A 13,016-nucleotide genomic window follows, 5' to 3' on the forward strand; every position below is an offset into this window, starting at 1 on the left:
TTCAATTATACTTCCATATCACAGTTTATCATTAAATGAAGTCAAGTCAGGCATTCAAACAAGGCAGGAACCTGGAGGCAGGAAATGATGCAGAGGCCATGAAGAGGTGCTGCTAATTGGCTTGCTCTTTATGATTTGCTCACCCTGCTTTCTTATAGAACCCAGGACTACCAGCCCAGGGATGACCCTACCCACAATGGTCTGGGCCATCCCACATCAATCACTAATTAAGGAAATGCCCTATAGGCTTACCTGCAGGATCTTTTGGGGGCATTTTCTCAATTGAGGTTCCGTCTCAGATTACTAGCATAAAAACTAGCCAGTACTACAGAAACAAACACAAACAAAAAAGCAAAATAATATTAAATACTCATGTGCCTTTAGTAAATAAATATTAAGCAAAACAGATGTTTAATTAGTGCAGTTTTTTAGATAGTAATGGTGTATCTGTCACTTGTCAAAATCAGGGTATGGCAAAATGGCTTAGCAGGTTAAAGGTACTTGTGCCCAAGCCTGATGACCTGAGTTGGATTCTTAGGACCAACATCTAGTAGAGGGAAAGAACTGACTCCTGCGGGTCATTCTAAACTGTATTGTATACACATGCCATGGTATATACTCACATACATACAACACATAAATAAAAATTAAAGGAAAGAATTTTAGAAAAGATTGCCAAATGAAGAACAGAAACTAGTTCAGAAAGTGTTGAAGATAGTATAGTAGTCTTACTTTAAGATTTTTAAATTCACTTCAAATACTTGGTTAATAAAGTAAAACTTTATTCTTGGAGTTCCTACAACTGTCCTCTAACTTTTTATCATGTATAGTTTTTGTATGTCTTATTTTTGTTAATAGGAGCCACAAAATTTAAGATAAGCCCTGTGTCAGGTAGTATAAAAAATTTATATCATGTTCCCATGAAAATGGACAGTGTGGCCCCAGATCAGAGCAATCTTCTACTTTCAGACAGTTTTAAATAGGCCTTATGATCTGAAAGCAGAATATGAGTCTATTTCATAAAAATATAGTGGAGAAAATAGAAGAGAGTTCTTGTTAGGTATTGAAGAGTCAATTCAGAATCAGCCACATACATACTGTTTACAGCCAAGCCTTGTGAACACAAAGGACGGACTCTGACATTCCACTTTACTAAACTCACAGGCCAATCATCATTGTGTCCAAAAGAGTGGACTCTGACCAGCCCAGTTATGTGATTGTCCTTGGCCTGGGAGCCACGTGATTGCCTTCCTGTGGGGAGTGTGTGAGAGAAATTTCTCTTTAGTAAATCTCTGTGTGTAACATAAAAACAAAAACAACAACAGAAAACCCTTAAATGGTGCATGGAGTTAGGGAAAAGAAACAGAAAGAAAGGATGCTGAAGGAGACTGCACACCTGAACACAAGAAGGGCAAAGAGTTGTTCATGCAACTTGAGGGTGGTGCTCTATTTTCCTGTGTGGTATTCTGGTATATTGCTTCCTTTTGCTTATGAATTATTGTTTCAAGTAGAATGAGCTTTATGTATTCTTTGTTTAGAGACTAATGTAGTAATGTAAATTAACATTGATGTTATTAAGATGGAGAATACAAGTCTTGTTAAGAAAATCCTGACTTAAAATCCTTACTCTTTATCAAGTTTTGATTAAAGTGTGGAAACCATGTAAAGACATTTTTAGTATTACCTAAATAAGCGAGCAAATTTTATGGATTAAACATTGTATTTTTATGTTTCACTCTTAACAGATATGGCTGTATCAGAACTTAATTAAACACAGCTCTCTGTTTGTCAAGCAGTTGGATGGATCAGAGAGACTGACATGTTTATTTCAAATAAAGAGGTTGATGAGCCTCTGTTGCAGGTAAGTTTTTGTCATAGTTGAAAACTTAGAAAATGTGTGAGATATCTTTAGGTGCTAAGTGATTTGGGAAGCAGCTTTGTTTTGTTTTATTGGTTTACTGATTTTTTTTTTTTTAAATGTGTATGGATGTTTTGTGTAGTTGCCTGTTTTTGCTCTTTTGGGGGACCTGCCACCCAGCAAATAAATCACACGGAGGCTTATTACTACTTATAAATGCCTGGCCTTAGCTTGGCATGTTTCTTGCCAACTTGCCTTAAATTATCCCATCTACCTTTTGCCTCTGAGCTTTTACCTTTCTTTTACTTCTGTATACCTTACTTTTACTCTTCCTCCACGGCTGGCTGTGTACTAGGTGGCTGGCCCCTAGCATCCTCATCTCCTTGTTCTCTTGCTTTTGTTTTCTTTCTCCCAGATTTCTCCTTCTGTTTATTCTCTCTGCCTGCCAGCCTCATCTATCTTTTCTCCTGCCCTCTTTTGGCCATTCAGTGCTTTATTAGACCATCAGGTGTTTTAGACAGGCAAAGTAACACAGCTTCAGAGAGTTAAACAAATGCATCATAAACAAAAGTAACACATCTTAAAATAATATTCTGCAGTTTTGCTATGTATATGTCTATGTACCATATAGAGACTAGAAAAGGGTGTGAGATCCCCTGGACCTGGATTTACAGAGGTGAACCACTTTATGGTACTTGGAACTGAACCCCAGTACTCTGGAAGAGCATCCAGCACTCTTAACCACTGAGCCATCTCTCCAGCCCTATGGTTTTCTGGGGGTTTTGGTGTTTTGGGGTTTTTTTTTGTTTTGTTTTTGTTTGTTTGTTTGTTTTTAAGATAGGATCTTGTTTTTCAGCCCATACTGGCCTTGAATCAAAAGCAGTCTTCCCTGCTTTGGCCTCTCAAGAGCTGTAGTAAAATATAGATACCTTTATAGGAAGACATAGATGTTAGTAAGTACTGGGGGGATTAAAAAGGAAAAGAGAGGATATGAGGTACCTAGTGGGGAGGTCTTTGTGATGAGATCAGTTAGAGGTGGGGATGGTTCTTGATGTGCTAGGTCAGAATCAGCCTGTAGGGGAGAGCCAATGCATCTTGGCTTTGTATGAGCAAGTAGGGAGCCAAAGGAAAGTTTTGTTCAGGGTCACACAGCCTGAATTTTCTCCTAAAAATTTCAACCTAAAAGAATAAAAAAATGATGCCCCAAGTGCTCATTGCCTACCATCTTGAGTCAGCAGTTCCTTTTTGTTTGCCTGTTTGTTTGTTTGTTTGTTTGTGACTATGTAGACCAGGCTGTCCTTGGGATTAACTAAGGTGTACACCACCACACCCAGCATGGAGTCTGTACTTACTGAATGTTTTGCTGAGCCATTGTAATTTCTTTCTCATAGTGGCACTCTACTTCCCAGATACTTCCACATCCAGTTCTAGAAAGAAGAGTCCTTCTACAAACCCCAATATCATGATCAGTCTGAAAATAATTTGAGATTGATGTTGCCTGAACGCAGGGAGGCCAGGCACCTGGGTTGACAGGCCCATTTGTAACAGCTGCTTTCACTCAGCAATAGGCATTGGGTGAAATGCTCAGTCCCTTCTCAGGTTCCTGAGTTATCATCACAGACGGAATCTGTGATTACATAATACCATTGATAACTGTATCCAGACCTGCACCCTCCAACACGTTCCTCCAGGTTATGCTTCAGAAATATGTTGGAAATGACTGGAGAGTAGTGATAGCTGAATCTGATGGGTATGGGCTACAGGATATAGCCAGAACAGGCAGTAGTGAAGCCTGGGGCTCTGATGAAGGTGAGTTCAAGATACATGTGAATTTTCAGTGGAGCTGTTTGAAGTGAAGGGTTTTAGAGACTATGGGAACATCAAACTGGATAGGACTCGATGGATTGGATTGTGTGAAAGGTAAAAGACTGGTCTTTTGGGGACTGCTGAAAAGAGCAGAAGGAGCCAGCTGATTGAAACTGAAGTGGAGAGGAGGGATAGGTCAAAATGAGTACTTTCATCTGAGCCTCAATGAGGTTAAAGCCCAATTCTCAGATGAGTATGAGTCAGGTCTTCATGTTTTAATGTAAGGCTGGTTGATGCTATAGTCAACTCAAATATGCTTTCTGTTCCTGAATGAAACCTTTGCTTTGTGCAGCCTATTTAGTTCTTGGTGGGAGCCATGGCTCTGTTCTCAGGCATCTGCCAAGTAAAGAAGCAGCCTGTATGAGCTGGGCAAGATGCTCAGGAGCCTGTTTGGAGCTATTTCAGTTGTTCATTTTTCCTTCAGCAGTACCCTTGGCCTGATGCAGCAGTGCAATGTGGAGTGGCAGAAGTAGCCACAGAGAGAAATGATGAGTAACAGATTAAGGGTAGTAGTTGGGAAAAAAAATCATACTTGGTCTTTTGAGGAGTTAGCCTTGATGGTACAGAAGGAAGAATTGGCGAATTAAGAAAAAGGAATATTACCATGCATGACATATATCCTTGGAAAGGTGAAAAGGCAGTTTATCCATACTGTCAAGAGGCAAACAGTGAGAAATAGGCAACAGTTGTGAGCCCAACTTTGAAAACAAAACCTCTCTCTGAGTTGGATCAGCACACACTTGAAAGTACTATCAGTATTAGTTAGAGAAATAGAAATCCATGTTGTGATACATACTCATAGACTCAGAGTTGCTGAATTCTAATGCTTCCTACCCAGTGCTAGGATGTGGTGCGGTGGGGACTCCCTCTCACAGTGTCTGTGGGAACCTGGTGGCTTCACGTGCAATTTAGACCCATTTGAGATCCAGTAGTTCTGTACGTAGAAAATACCCTGGGGTTGGGGATTTAGCTCAGTGGTAGAGCGCTTGCTAAGGCCCTGGGTTTGGTCCTCAGCTCTGAAAAAGAAAAAAGAAAAGAAAATACCCAAAAGAGATGAGGCATAGTATATACACTGGAGCTTATCCTTAAACACCAGTGCCAGCCTCCCTCTGAGACACAATTTCCCAACCCCAGATAGAACATTTTCACATGGGAGACAATAGTAGCAGGAGGGGAGGCTTCAGTCAAGATAGTGCAGAACCAAAGAGAACATGCTGTAGTCAGTACTGTTGGGAACCTGCAGATCTGAACAGACCCGATGTCACTGGTTGCAGAGACACTTTTTCTAGAAAGCCTTACCCAGATGAAAAAATGCAGCCTCTCTTGCAACAATCCATGAGTTATGATTTTCTGTCACTGTTTGCAATCTTTGGTCCTCCGCTGTCTCTCCCTCTGAGATTGTATATTTTTCATGTCTACCTGATAAAAGGATACTGTTAACACATAATAAAAGACTCAGGAAGTCTGAACATTGTTGCTTGAGCCCTGCCTGTTTTCAGAGACCCTGGCAGTGATGCAGTGGCTCACGTGCTCATCACAGGAACTGGAGAAGTCAGGGAAACTGGCAGCCCTGGCTTTTTAATAAGTGTGTGAATTTGTTTTTCCAGGTTGCTGCAAAACTGTAGTGATGACAGTTTGAATGTTGCACTTCCAATGCGAATGCTTGAGGTGTTTTCATCTGAGAATACGTACTTGCCTGTTTTACAAGATTCCAGCTATGTGGTGTCAGTGATTGAACAAGTTTTGCACTACATGGTTCATAATGGTAAGTGGCCGGGACAGACCTGTGGAGGTGGGCATTGTTGTAGAGGCATGCATTGGCTTGTGTGCTATTGAGGGGGATGGTACTGCTCTGAACAACACACTGTGATCTTCAGAATAGAAGCTGTGTGTGCCTTCTGGGAGAGTGATAGCAGCCACTGAGTCTAGTGTTGTTACTAGCCTCTGGAAATGCAGAAGCCTTTTCACTGTCTGTACTTATTATTCTTTGTTTTATAAAAAACAAGTTCCTCTGGTTAATCATAAAAGGAGCTGGTTTGAGGCCAGGCGTGGTGGCGCATTCCTTTAATCCCAGCACTTGGGAGGCAGAGGCAGCTGGATTTCTGTGAGTTTAAGGCCAGCCTGGTCTACAAAGAGTTCCAAGACAACCAGAGTTATTAGAGAAACCCTGTCTCGGGGGGGAAAAAGAAAAAAGAAAAAAAAAAAAAAAACGAAAAACAAGAAAAGGAGCTGGTTGTTGGTTGTTCTTGAAAGTCATAAGTTAAAGAGCTTGCTTGTTTTATTGAAGTATTAACCTATATAAATTAACTCTAGCTGATATAGGTTAAAGCCACAAAAATTAATGTCTCATGCATTTTCACTGTTTGTAGAGCTTATTAAGTGTAAAAAACTTAAAACTTCATTTGTTAAAAATCTCAGAAAAGTACTGACTTAGTTAAAATCACAGTGAAATTTACAGAGTTTGATCTTCTAAGAAATAGATTCATGATGGCAGTGAACTTGAGTGAACTGGTGTACTGTATATACCCAATTCAGGCTAAGCATTTGATAAATATTTTATTTTTCTCGTTTTCTAAAACTGTTAGGAAGATAATCATGAGCTGTGCCTTCTTTGAACTGTTTCTAAAAATAAAAAATGATTGAAAATCTTCCATCAAAATTGCTGCTTCTGTTGTCTGCAGTGGCACAGCTGTTTTTCACTTGTTTTAATGAATTATTTCGTGGCATTACTGTTGTATGTATAACCTGTCTTCAAGTCACTGAGTCCAGGTTGTAGTCTTTAAGTATGTTGTTTTCTCTAAAAGAAAATCGGAAGCCCCTACAGACAAGCAAGTCATGGTTAGGCTAGCAAAGTGAGACAGGAGACATTCCCTCCATCAGAGCAAACTGCCACCAGCAGCCACTGGGTAGCATGAAGGTCTTGAGGATAACAACTACTGTCGACTGAAGCATATGAATGTGTCTGGACCCATGAATTCATTGTAACACTAAGGGAGCCCACAACATTAATTCCATACTGAGGTATTTGGGAGAGGGATCAGAAGGTCACATTTTGGACCTTACTGGGATTATGGGACTAGGAGTTAAGCATGTTGATTAAATAAAATTAATAATACCAGACAGTTGGCAACTTGATTACTTAGTAGCTATTTGTGATATTAAGAAGTATTAATTCACTTTTAGCTATGATAATGGTCCTCTTAAAATATTTAATCTTGCCAGTATGTGGTGGAGCACGCCTGTAATCCCAGCACTCAGAGGCAGAGGCAGGCAGAACTCTTGAGTTCAAGGCTAACCTGGTCTACAAATCGAGTTCCAGGCCAGTCAGAGCTGTTACACAAAGAAACCCTGTCTTGAAAAAAAAAAATTAATCTTTATCTTTTCATGATATACTGAAGTAATTATGTCTTAGGTTTGCTTCTGAATGAGTGGGTAGCAGTGGGTCAAGACTGGCATAGTAGGCATTGTTGATGCTAGCTAAGCACTGGATGTGTGAGTCTATGTGCTCTTCAGGTCTTAGCCAAATGAATGTAGCCGGATGTCATGGCTCACCTGCTACCATAGCTCTTGGGAGACTGAGGAAGAAAGATTGCTGTGAGTTTGGTGCCAGACTGAACTATAGAGTGAGACTCTCTTCTTCCCCTTTCCACCCATATAGCTTTATAAAGACGTTTAAAAATCGATGATGGCAGGTGAGATAGCTCAGTGACTAAGGGCACTTTCTGCCGAAACTTGATGATCTGAGTTCAATTCCTGGGTTCATCAAGGTAGAAGAAGAGAACAGATTCCTCCAAGTTGTCCTCTGAAAGTTCCCAAAATAAATGTATTTTTAAAAATTTTAAAGTATTTCTCCATTGTAGTAAAAAAGGGCACTAAATATAAATGTATTTCCCCCCTTTTTTTAGGGTACTATAGATCTCTCTACTTGTTGATTAATAGCAAGCTTCCATCAAGTATTGAATATTCCGATTTATCGCGAGTTCCTATAGCAAAAATTTTGCTGGAGAATGTCCTAAAACCATTGCACTTTACGTACAGCTCCTGTCCTGAAGGTGCAAGGTGGGTGAGTGGAGACTGGGCAGTCACATGTTTTCTGTATTAGTATGTCATGGTTCACAGGGAAGTGTGCAGTGTACTTTTCTCTGTCTTGCCTGTGCCTAACATAAATCTGTAATTCTGATGATCTGGCTATTTATTTCCTGCTCTTTAGTACCCATCTTGAAAAAAATTATCTTAATAGAAAAGATAAAAATCAAATTCTAGTCTCTACTTTAGAATATAAATTATTTACTTAAGAGGACATTTGGGGAAGTGATTTTAATCTGTGATTTGATGGGTAGGATGTTTTGATTCTCTTTAAATTCCTTTTCCTTTCCAGACATCAAGTTTTCTCAGCCTTCACAGAGGAGTTTCTGGCAGCACCTTTTACTGATCAAATTTTTCATTTCGTCATTCCGGCGTTAGCAGATGCACAAACCGTGTTTCCTTATGAGCCCTTTCTGAATGCATTATTGTTACTAGAGAGTCGAAGTTCAAAACGGAGTAGCGGAGTGCCATGGCTCTTCTATTTTGTTTTAACTGTTGGCGAGAACTATTTGGGTATGAAATGCAAGATGTATTTTTCCTAACTCCTGTATAGGTAGCTGGGCAGATGAGTCAGGAGAAGATTGCAGTGACATTTTAGCATGAATTTCACAAATTGTTAGAAATCTGGAAATCCAGCTGTTTTCCTAGTCTACATGCTACATCTTGGACCTTGATGCAAGATCTGGGCTTCCCCCAACCCTCAGCACTTTAGTTCTCATACTGGCTGCTTGAAGAGAAGGTCAGACCCCACAAGTCAGGCTTAGTCCCATGAACCTGCCTGCACTTCGGACCCCGTTGCACAAAATGTAGTGTTGCCTTTGCTTCTGACCAAGTAATAAAAATTGGGGTTACTGCAACCCCTTCCTTGAACCTCATAGTTTACTAGAGTCTGAGAATCATGTTGACTATTGGATTATAATGGTTACAACTGAGCAACCAATAAACTGGTCAAGGTCTGTGGGGAGGGTATGGGGCTTAAACATTTATCTGGTATGTTCAGGGGCTCAGAACCTTGTTTCAGTTTCAGTAGCCCTTCTCCTGATTGCTTCTTCTTAGAAGCTGGGATTGGGCTTAAAATTAAAACTCTAGCCTGCTTATCACTTTACCTGTCTAGGTATTAGCATACCTTTAGGCTGTTTAAGCCTTCAGTAACCTCTAGCAAGAACTCAGTGGGTGTGGCCAGAAGGGGCTTACAGGAGTGACTGACCTTGCTGGTGCTCTGGTCTTAGGTTCCCTGAGACAAAAACCAAATACATTGCATAATGTGTGGCAGTTTGAATTTAATTAAAACAGTAAGGCCCGTTCAGAAGTACCTCTCTGGAAGAAGAAAGTGATGCCCAAGTGTCTGAAGAAACTCTTAGTAACTCATGTGCTGATTGTCTCTCAAAGGAGCACTCTCTGAGGATGGCCTGCTGATTTATCTACGAGTGCTCCAAACCTTCCTCTCTCAGCTACCTGCTTCACCCACCGGTACAGGCCGTCCTGATTCCACCAGTGACTCTGAGGATGATAATGAGGAGACTGACCAGCCTACCAGTCCTGTAAGCCACTATACTAGAAGTATTCTTCTAGCTTCTCACCTTCAGTTCTACAGCCAGGGGAGCAGGCAGCTCTGTTAAGATAAACTGGTCAGTCTTGTCTGTATGCCCTTATTTAAAGTAATCCCAACCCCAGAATCAACTTGATGTCTCAAGTTGCCAATAGAAATGAAAGAAGTAAATGCTGCGCCTATGGCTCAAGCAGCTTTCTCAGCATTGCGTGAGCACTATCAGCTTCCTCTGAGAGAGGCTGGGGAAGTAAGTTGTGTACAGTCTGTTTCCTAGCTATGCTAAAATGTGGTATAGGCTTTGTTATAGAAAGCTCTTCCTTCCTGAGAGCAGAGCTGATTTAGGAACAGAGGCATGTATTAGCCCCCTGCCTGACGATGTTTGGTTACTGCTTCCATCTATAGAAAATATTGCTCCACTTGCAGTCATCCCCCTCCCATTGTTCATAATTGTTTTAGGGGATCTCTTACACAGTTTTGTGTTTTAATCCTCTTTTCTTTCTTCTACCTTGGAGATGATTCTTTGGGGTGAGAACTAATTATCCAGTTAAAAATAAGCCAAGAACTACACATTTCTGGGCCAGATCTTTTGTTCTGACTCCCCCCACCCCATCCCCTACATGTGCATGGGTTGTTTTGCCTGCATGTCTATCTGTATACCACATGCATGCAGCTCCTTCAGAGGTCAGAAGAGGTTGTACATCCCCTCGGGACTAGAGCTATTTGTGAGCCACCATGTGGGTATTGGTGATTGAACCCAGGTCCTCTGAAAGAGCAACTTGTGCTCTTAACAACTGAGCCATCTCTCCTCCAGTCCCCCTTTTCAGATTTTTTAAAGACAGGATCTTATGTGGCTCTAGCTGACCTAGAACACTATTTAGCCCAAGTTGACCTTGCACTTACAGTCATTCTCGTGCCTCTGCCTGCTAAGTGCTAGGATGACAGGTGGGGACCACCACACATAACTCTTTTTGGTGGGGGGCGGGGGGCGGGGCGAGACAAGGTTTCACTGTATAACCCTGGTTGGCTCCAGACTCATAGAGATCTCTGATTCTGCCTTCTGAGTGCTGGGAACTCTGTGAATTCGAGGCCACCCTGGTTTGTAGAGCGAGATTCAGGACAGGCACCAAAACTACACAGAGAAACTCTGTCTCGACAAACCAAAAGAAAAAAGAAAAAAACCCAAAAAAATAGAACCAGTTCTAGGACAGCCAGAGTTACACAGAAAAACTCTGTCTCAAGAAAAAAAAAAAAAAAAAGACATGATGGCAGTGGAACTGAGGATGTAGTTTAGTGGTAGACTACTCTCTTGTCTAGCATGCTTCAGGCCCTGGGTTTCATTCCTAGTGTCCCCTCTTTGGGGGGGGGGGAGGGGACCCACCCTGGAGTAGGGATATATATGATATCTTTTTACTGAGGGGATAACTTGTCACTAATCGTGTTTATATTACTACCTTTTCTCTTCCTCTGATAATTAAGTAGAACTTAATTTGACTGTAGGAGACCTTTCTAAGGTCAAAGTTGATCTATAAGCCAGGTGTCATGGCTCACTACTAAAATAATGGGAAACTGAGGCAGGAGGATCTTAAACTTGAGCTCAAGACCACCTTGAGCTACCTATTGAGTTTGAGAGCAGCATGAACTATATAGGAAGACTATGTCACAAACCCTCCCCACCAAAAACATTCACCCTCAACTCTTTTTGACTTTTAGATTGCAAAATTATGTGTATCAAAAACAGCAGGATTAGCAAAATGTTCTCAAGGTTTAAGTTTAATGGCTGGAATTTAAGGCTTTTACTCTAAGAGAGTGTTAGATTTGGTAAATTACTATAAATTGAATATTCAGGTTTTCAGATAGTTGGCAGTACTGTCACAGATACTCATTTACACACACACACACATTTTCATGTACATACATCAGAAAAAAGCATATATCTTCACTTAATACTCTAAATTAGTAAACCACATGGCATAGGTTTTATTCAGTAAATTAAACCTAGAGAAAACACCAAATTTATTATGTATTTTACATATCCTTTGAATTTTTTTTGTTGTCTCATAATCTAAAGTAGAAGTGTCATGAGATAATAGTCTCATTGGGTTTGGTGTCTTAGTACAACTAAGAACAATGATACATGGAATGAATTTTTCTTAAGATATAAATGCTAAAATAAATGCTGTAGGTAAAACCTGAGCATTCATAGTTGCTGTGTTACTGTGGAGAACAAAGTGGAATGCCTGATGGTGACTGTGTTACTCTAAGAGTTAGATTACTTCAATGGGTATGTTAGAAACGCTATTGGGAGGTAATGAGACGTGGTTCGTTGTTAGGGAAGGCTTGTGTTTCCTCTTCAGAAAGATGTAAAGTGATTGCACTCCACTCACTCAAACTCATTTCTCTGTTGTATTTAGGAAGATGGCAGGGTCTCAGCCCCATACATAACCGAAGAATGTCTGAGAAAGCTGGATACGAAGCAGCAGACCAACACCCTGTTGAACCTGGTGTGGAGGGACTCAGCCAGTGAGGAGGTCTTCACGAGGATGGCTTCCATCTGCCACACACTGATGGTGCAGCACCGTATGATGGTGCCCAAAGTCAGGCAGGTCTCTTGGGGTCGGTGTGCACAAGGTGGGGGAGTGTGCCATCTCCCTGTGAATCATGGAGTGTGAACTGTGACCTGTTTGTCTGTTTTCTGATAAAAGAGGATAAGGGATACTGGATTCACCAAACCATTTCTAAAAATGAGAGTCTGTTTTCCTTTTTGAAACCATTTATTATTATGTATCCTTCCTGGCCCTGAGTGTGGTATAATAACAGATTCGTTCAGCTAGCTTTGCTTATGAGTGTCTTGCATATGAGTGTCTTGCATATGAATGTTTAGGCCTCAACATCCATTTTTAAAATTTTGACTCATAGCTAGTGCCAGTAAGCTGAATTTCTTTTTAGGTTTTCTTCATGGTGCCTTTTGTTTTGTTTTGTTTTGTTTGTTTGTTTGTTTTTGGGTTTTTTTTGGGGGGGGGGGTTTTGAGACAGGGTTTCTCTGTGTAGCTCTTGGTGCCTGTACTGGATCTCACTCTGTAGACCAGGCCAGCCTTGAACTCACAGAGATTCTCCTGGCTCTGCCTCCCGAGTGCTGGGATTAAAGGTGTGTACCACCGCCGCCCGGCTCATGGTGCCTTTTAGTTATGTTACCTGTAGTCAGTAAAAAGGAAGGAAGGAAGGAAGAAAGAGAAATGTAAGCCATGAAAGAAAGCCACCTTTTAACCGGGTGGTGGTGCACACCTTTATTCCCAGCACTTGGGAGGCAGAGGCAGATGGATCTGTAATTGTAGTCAGCACAAAGGAATGAATGAATGAATGAATGAATGAATGAGAGAGAGAGAGAGAGAGAACAAATAAACAAACAGATAGATAGATAAATGAAAATGTAAGCTATGAAAAAACTTTCAACGGGGCGATGGTGGTGCACACCTTTAATCCCAGCACTTGGGAGGCAGATATCTTAAGTTTGAGGCCAGCCTGGCCAAGTTCCAGTACAGCCAAGGCTACAGAGAGGAACCCTGTCTCAAAAACAGGAAGGAAGGAATGAAGGAATGGAGGAAACAAACTAACTTTTGGGACAAAACAAAATGTGCAAGTTTTTAAATGCAACCTGTC

At 41.0% G+C, this 13,016-nt stretch overlaps 1 protein-coding gene across 1 annotated transcript in view; it reads left to right on the forward strand.

Annotated features, from left to right (window-relative positions):
- Nucleotides 1-13,016, forward strand: part of Ube3c (ubiquitin protein ligase E3C) — a 111,648-nt gene that overhangs the window by 23,638 nt on the left and 74,994 nt on the right. The window contains exons 5-10 of the mRNA XM_059257788.1: nt 1,746-1,861; nt 5,332-5,489; nt 7,630-7,783; nt 8,103-8,323; nt 9,200-9,351; nt 11,771-11,958. Coding sequence (XP_059113771.1) covers nt 1,746-1,861; nt 5,332-5,489; nt 7,630-7,783; nt 8,103-8,323; nt 9,200-9,351; nt 11,771-11,958 — 989 coding nt within the window. The remainder of the gene's footprint in view (nt 1-1,745; nt 1,862-5,331; nt 5,490-7,629; nt 7,784-8,102; nt 8,324-9,199; nt 9,352-11,770; nt 11,959-13,016) is intronic.

Source organism: Peromyscus eremicus, chromosome 3 (assembly GCF_949786415.1).
Source record: "Peromyscus eremicus chromosome 3, PerEre_H2_v1, whole genome shotgun sequence".
Taxonomy (NCBI): domain Eukaryota; kingdom Metazoa; phylum Chordata; class Mammalia; order Rodentia; family Cricetidae; genus Peromyscus; species Peromyscus eremicus.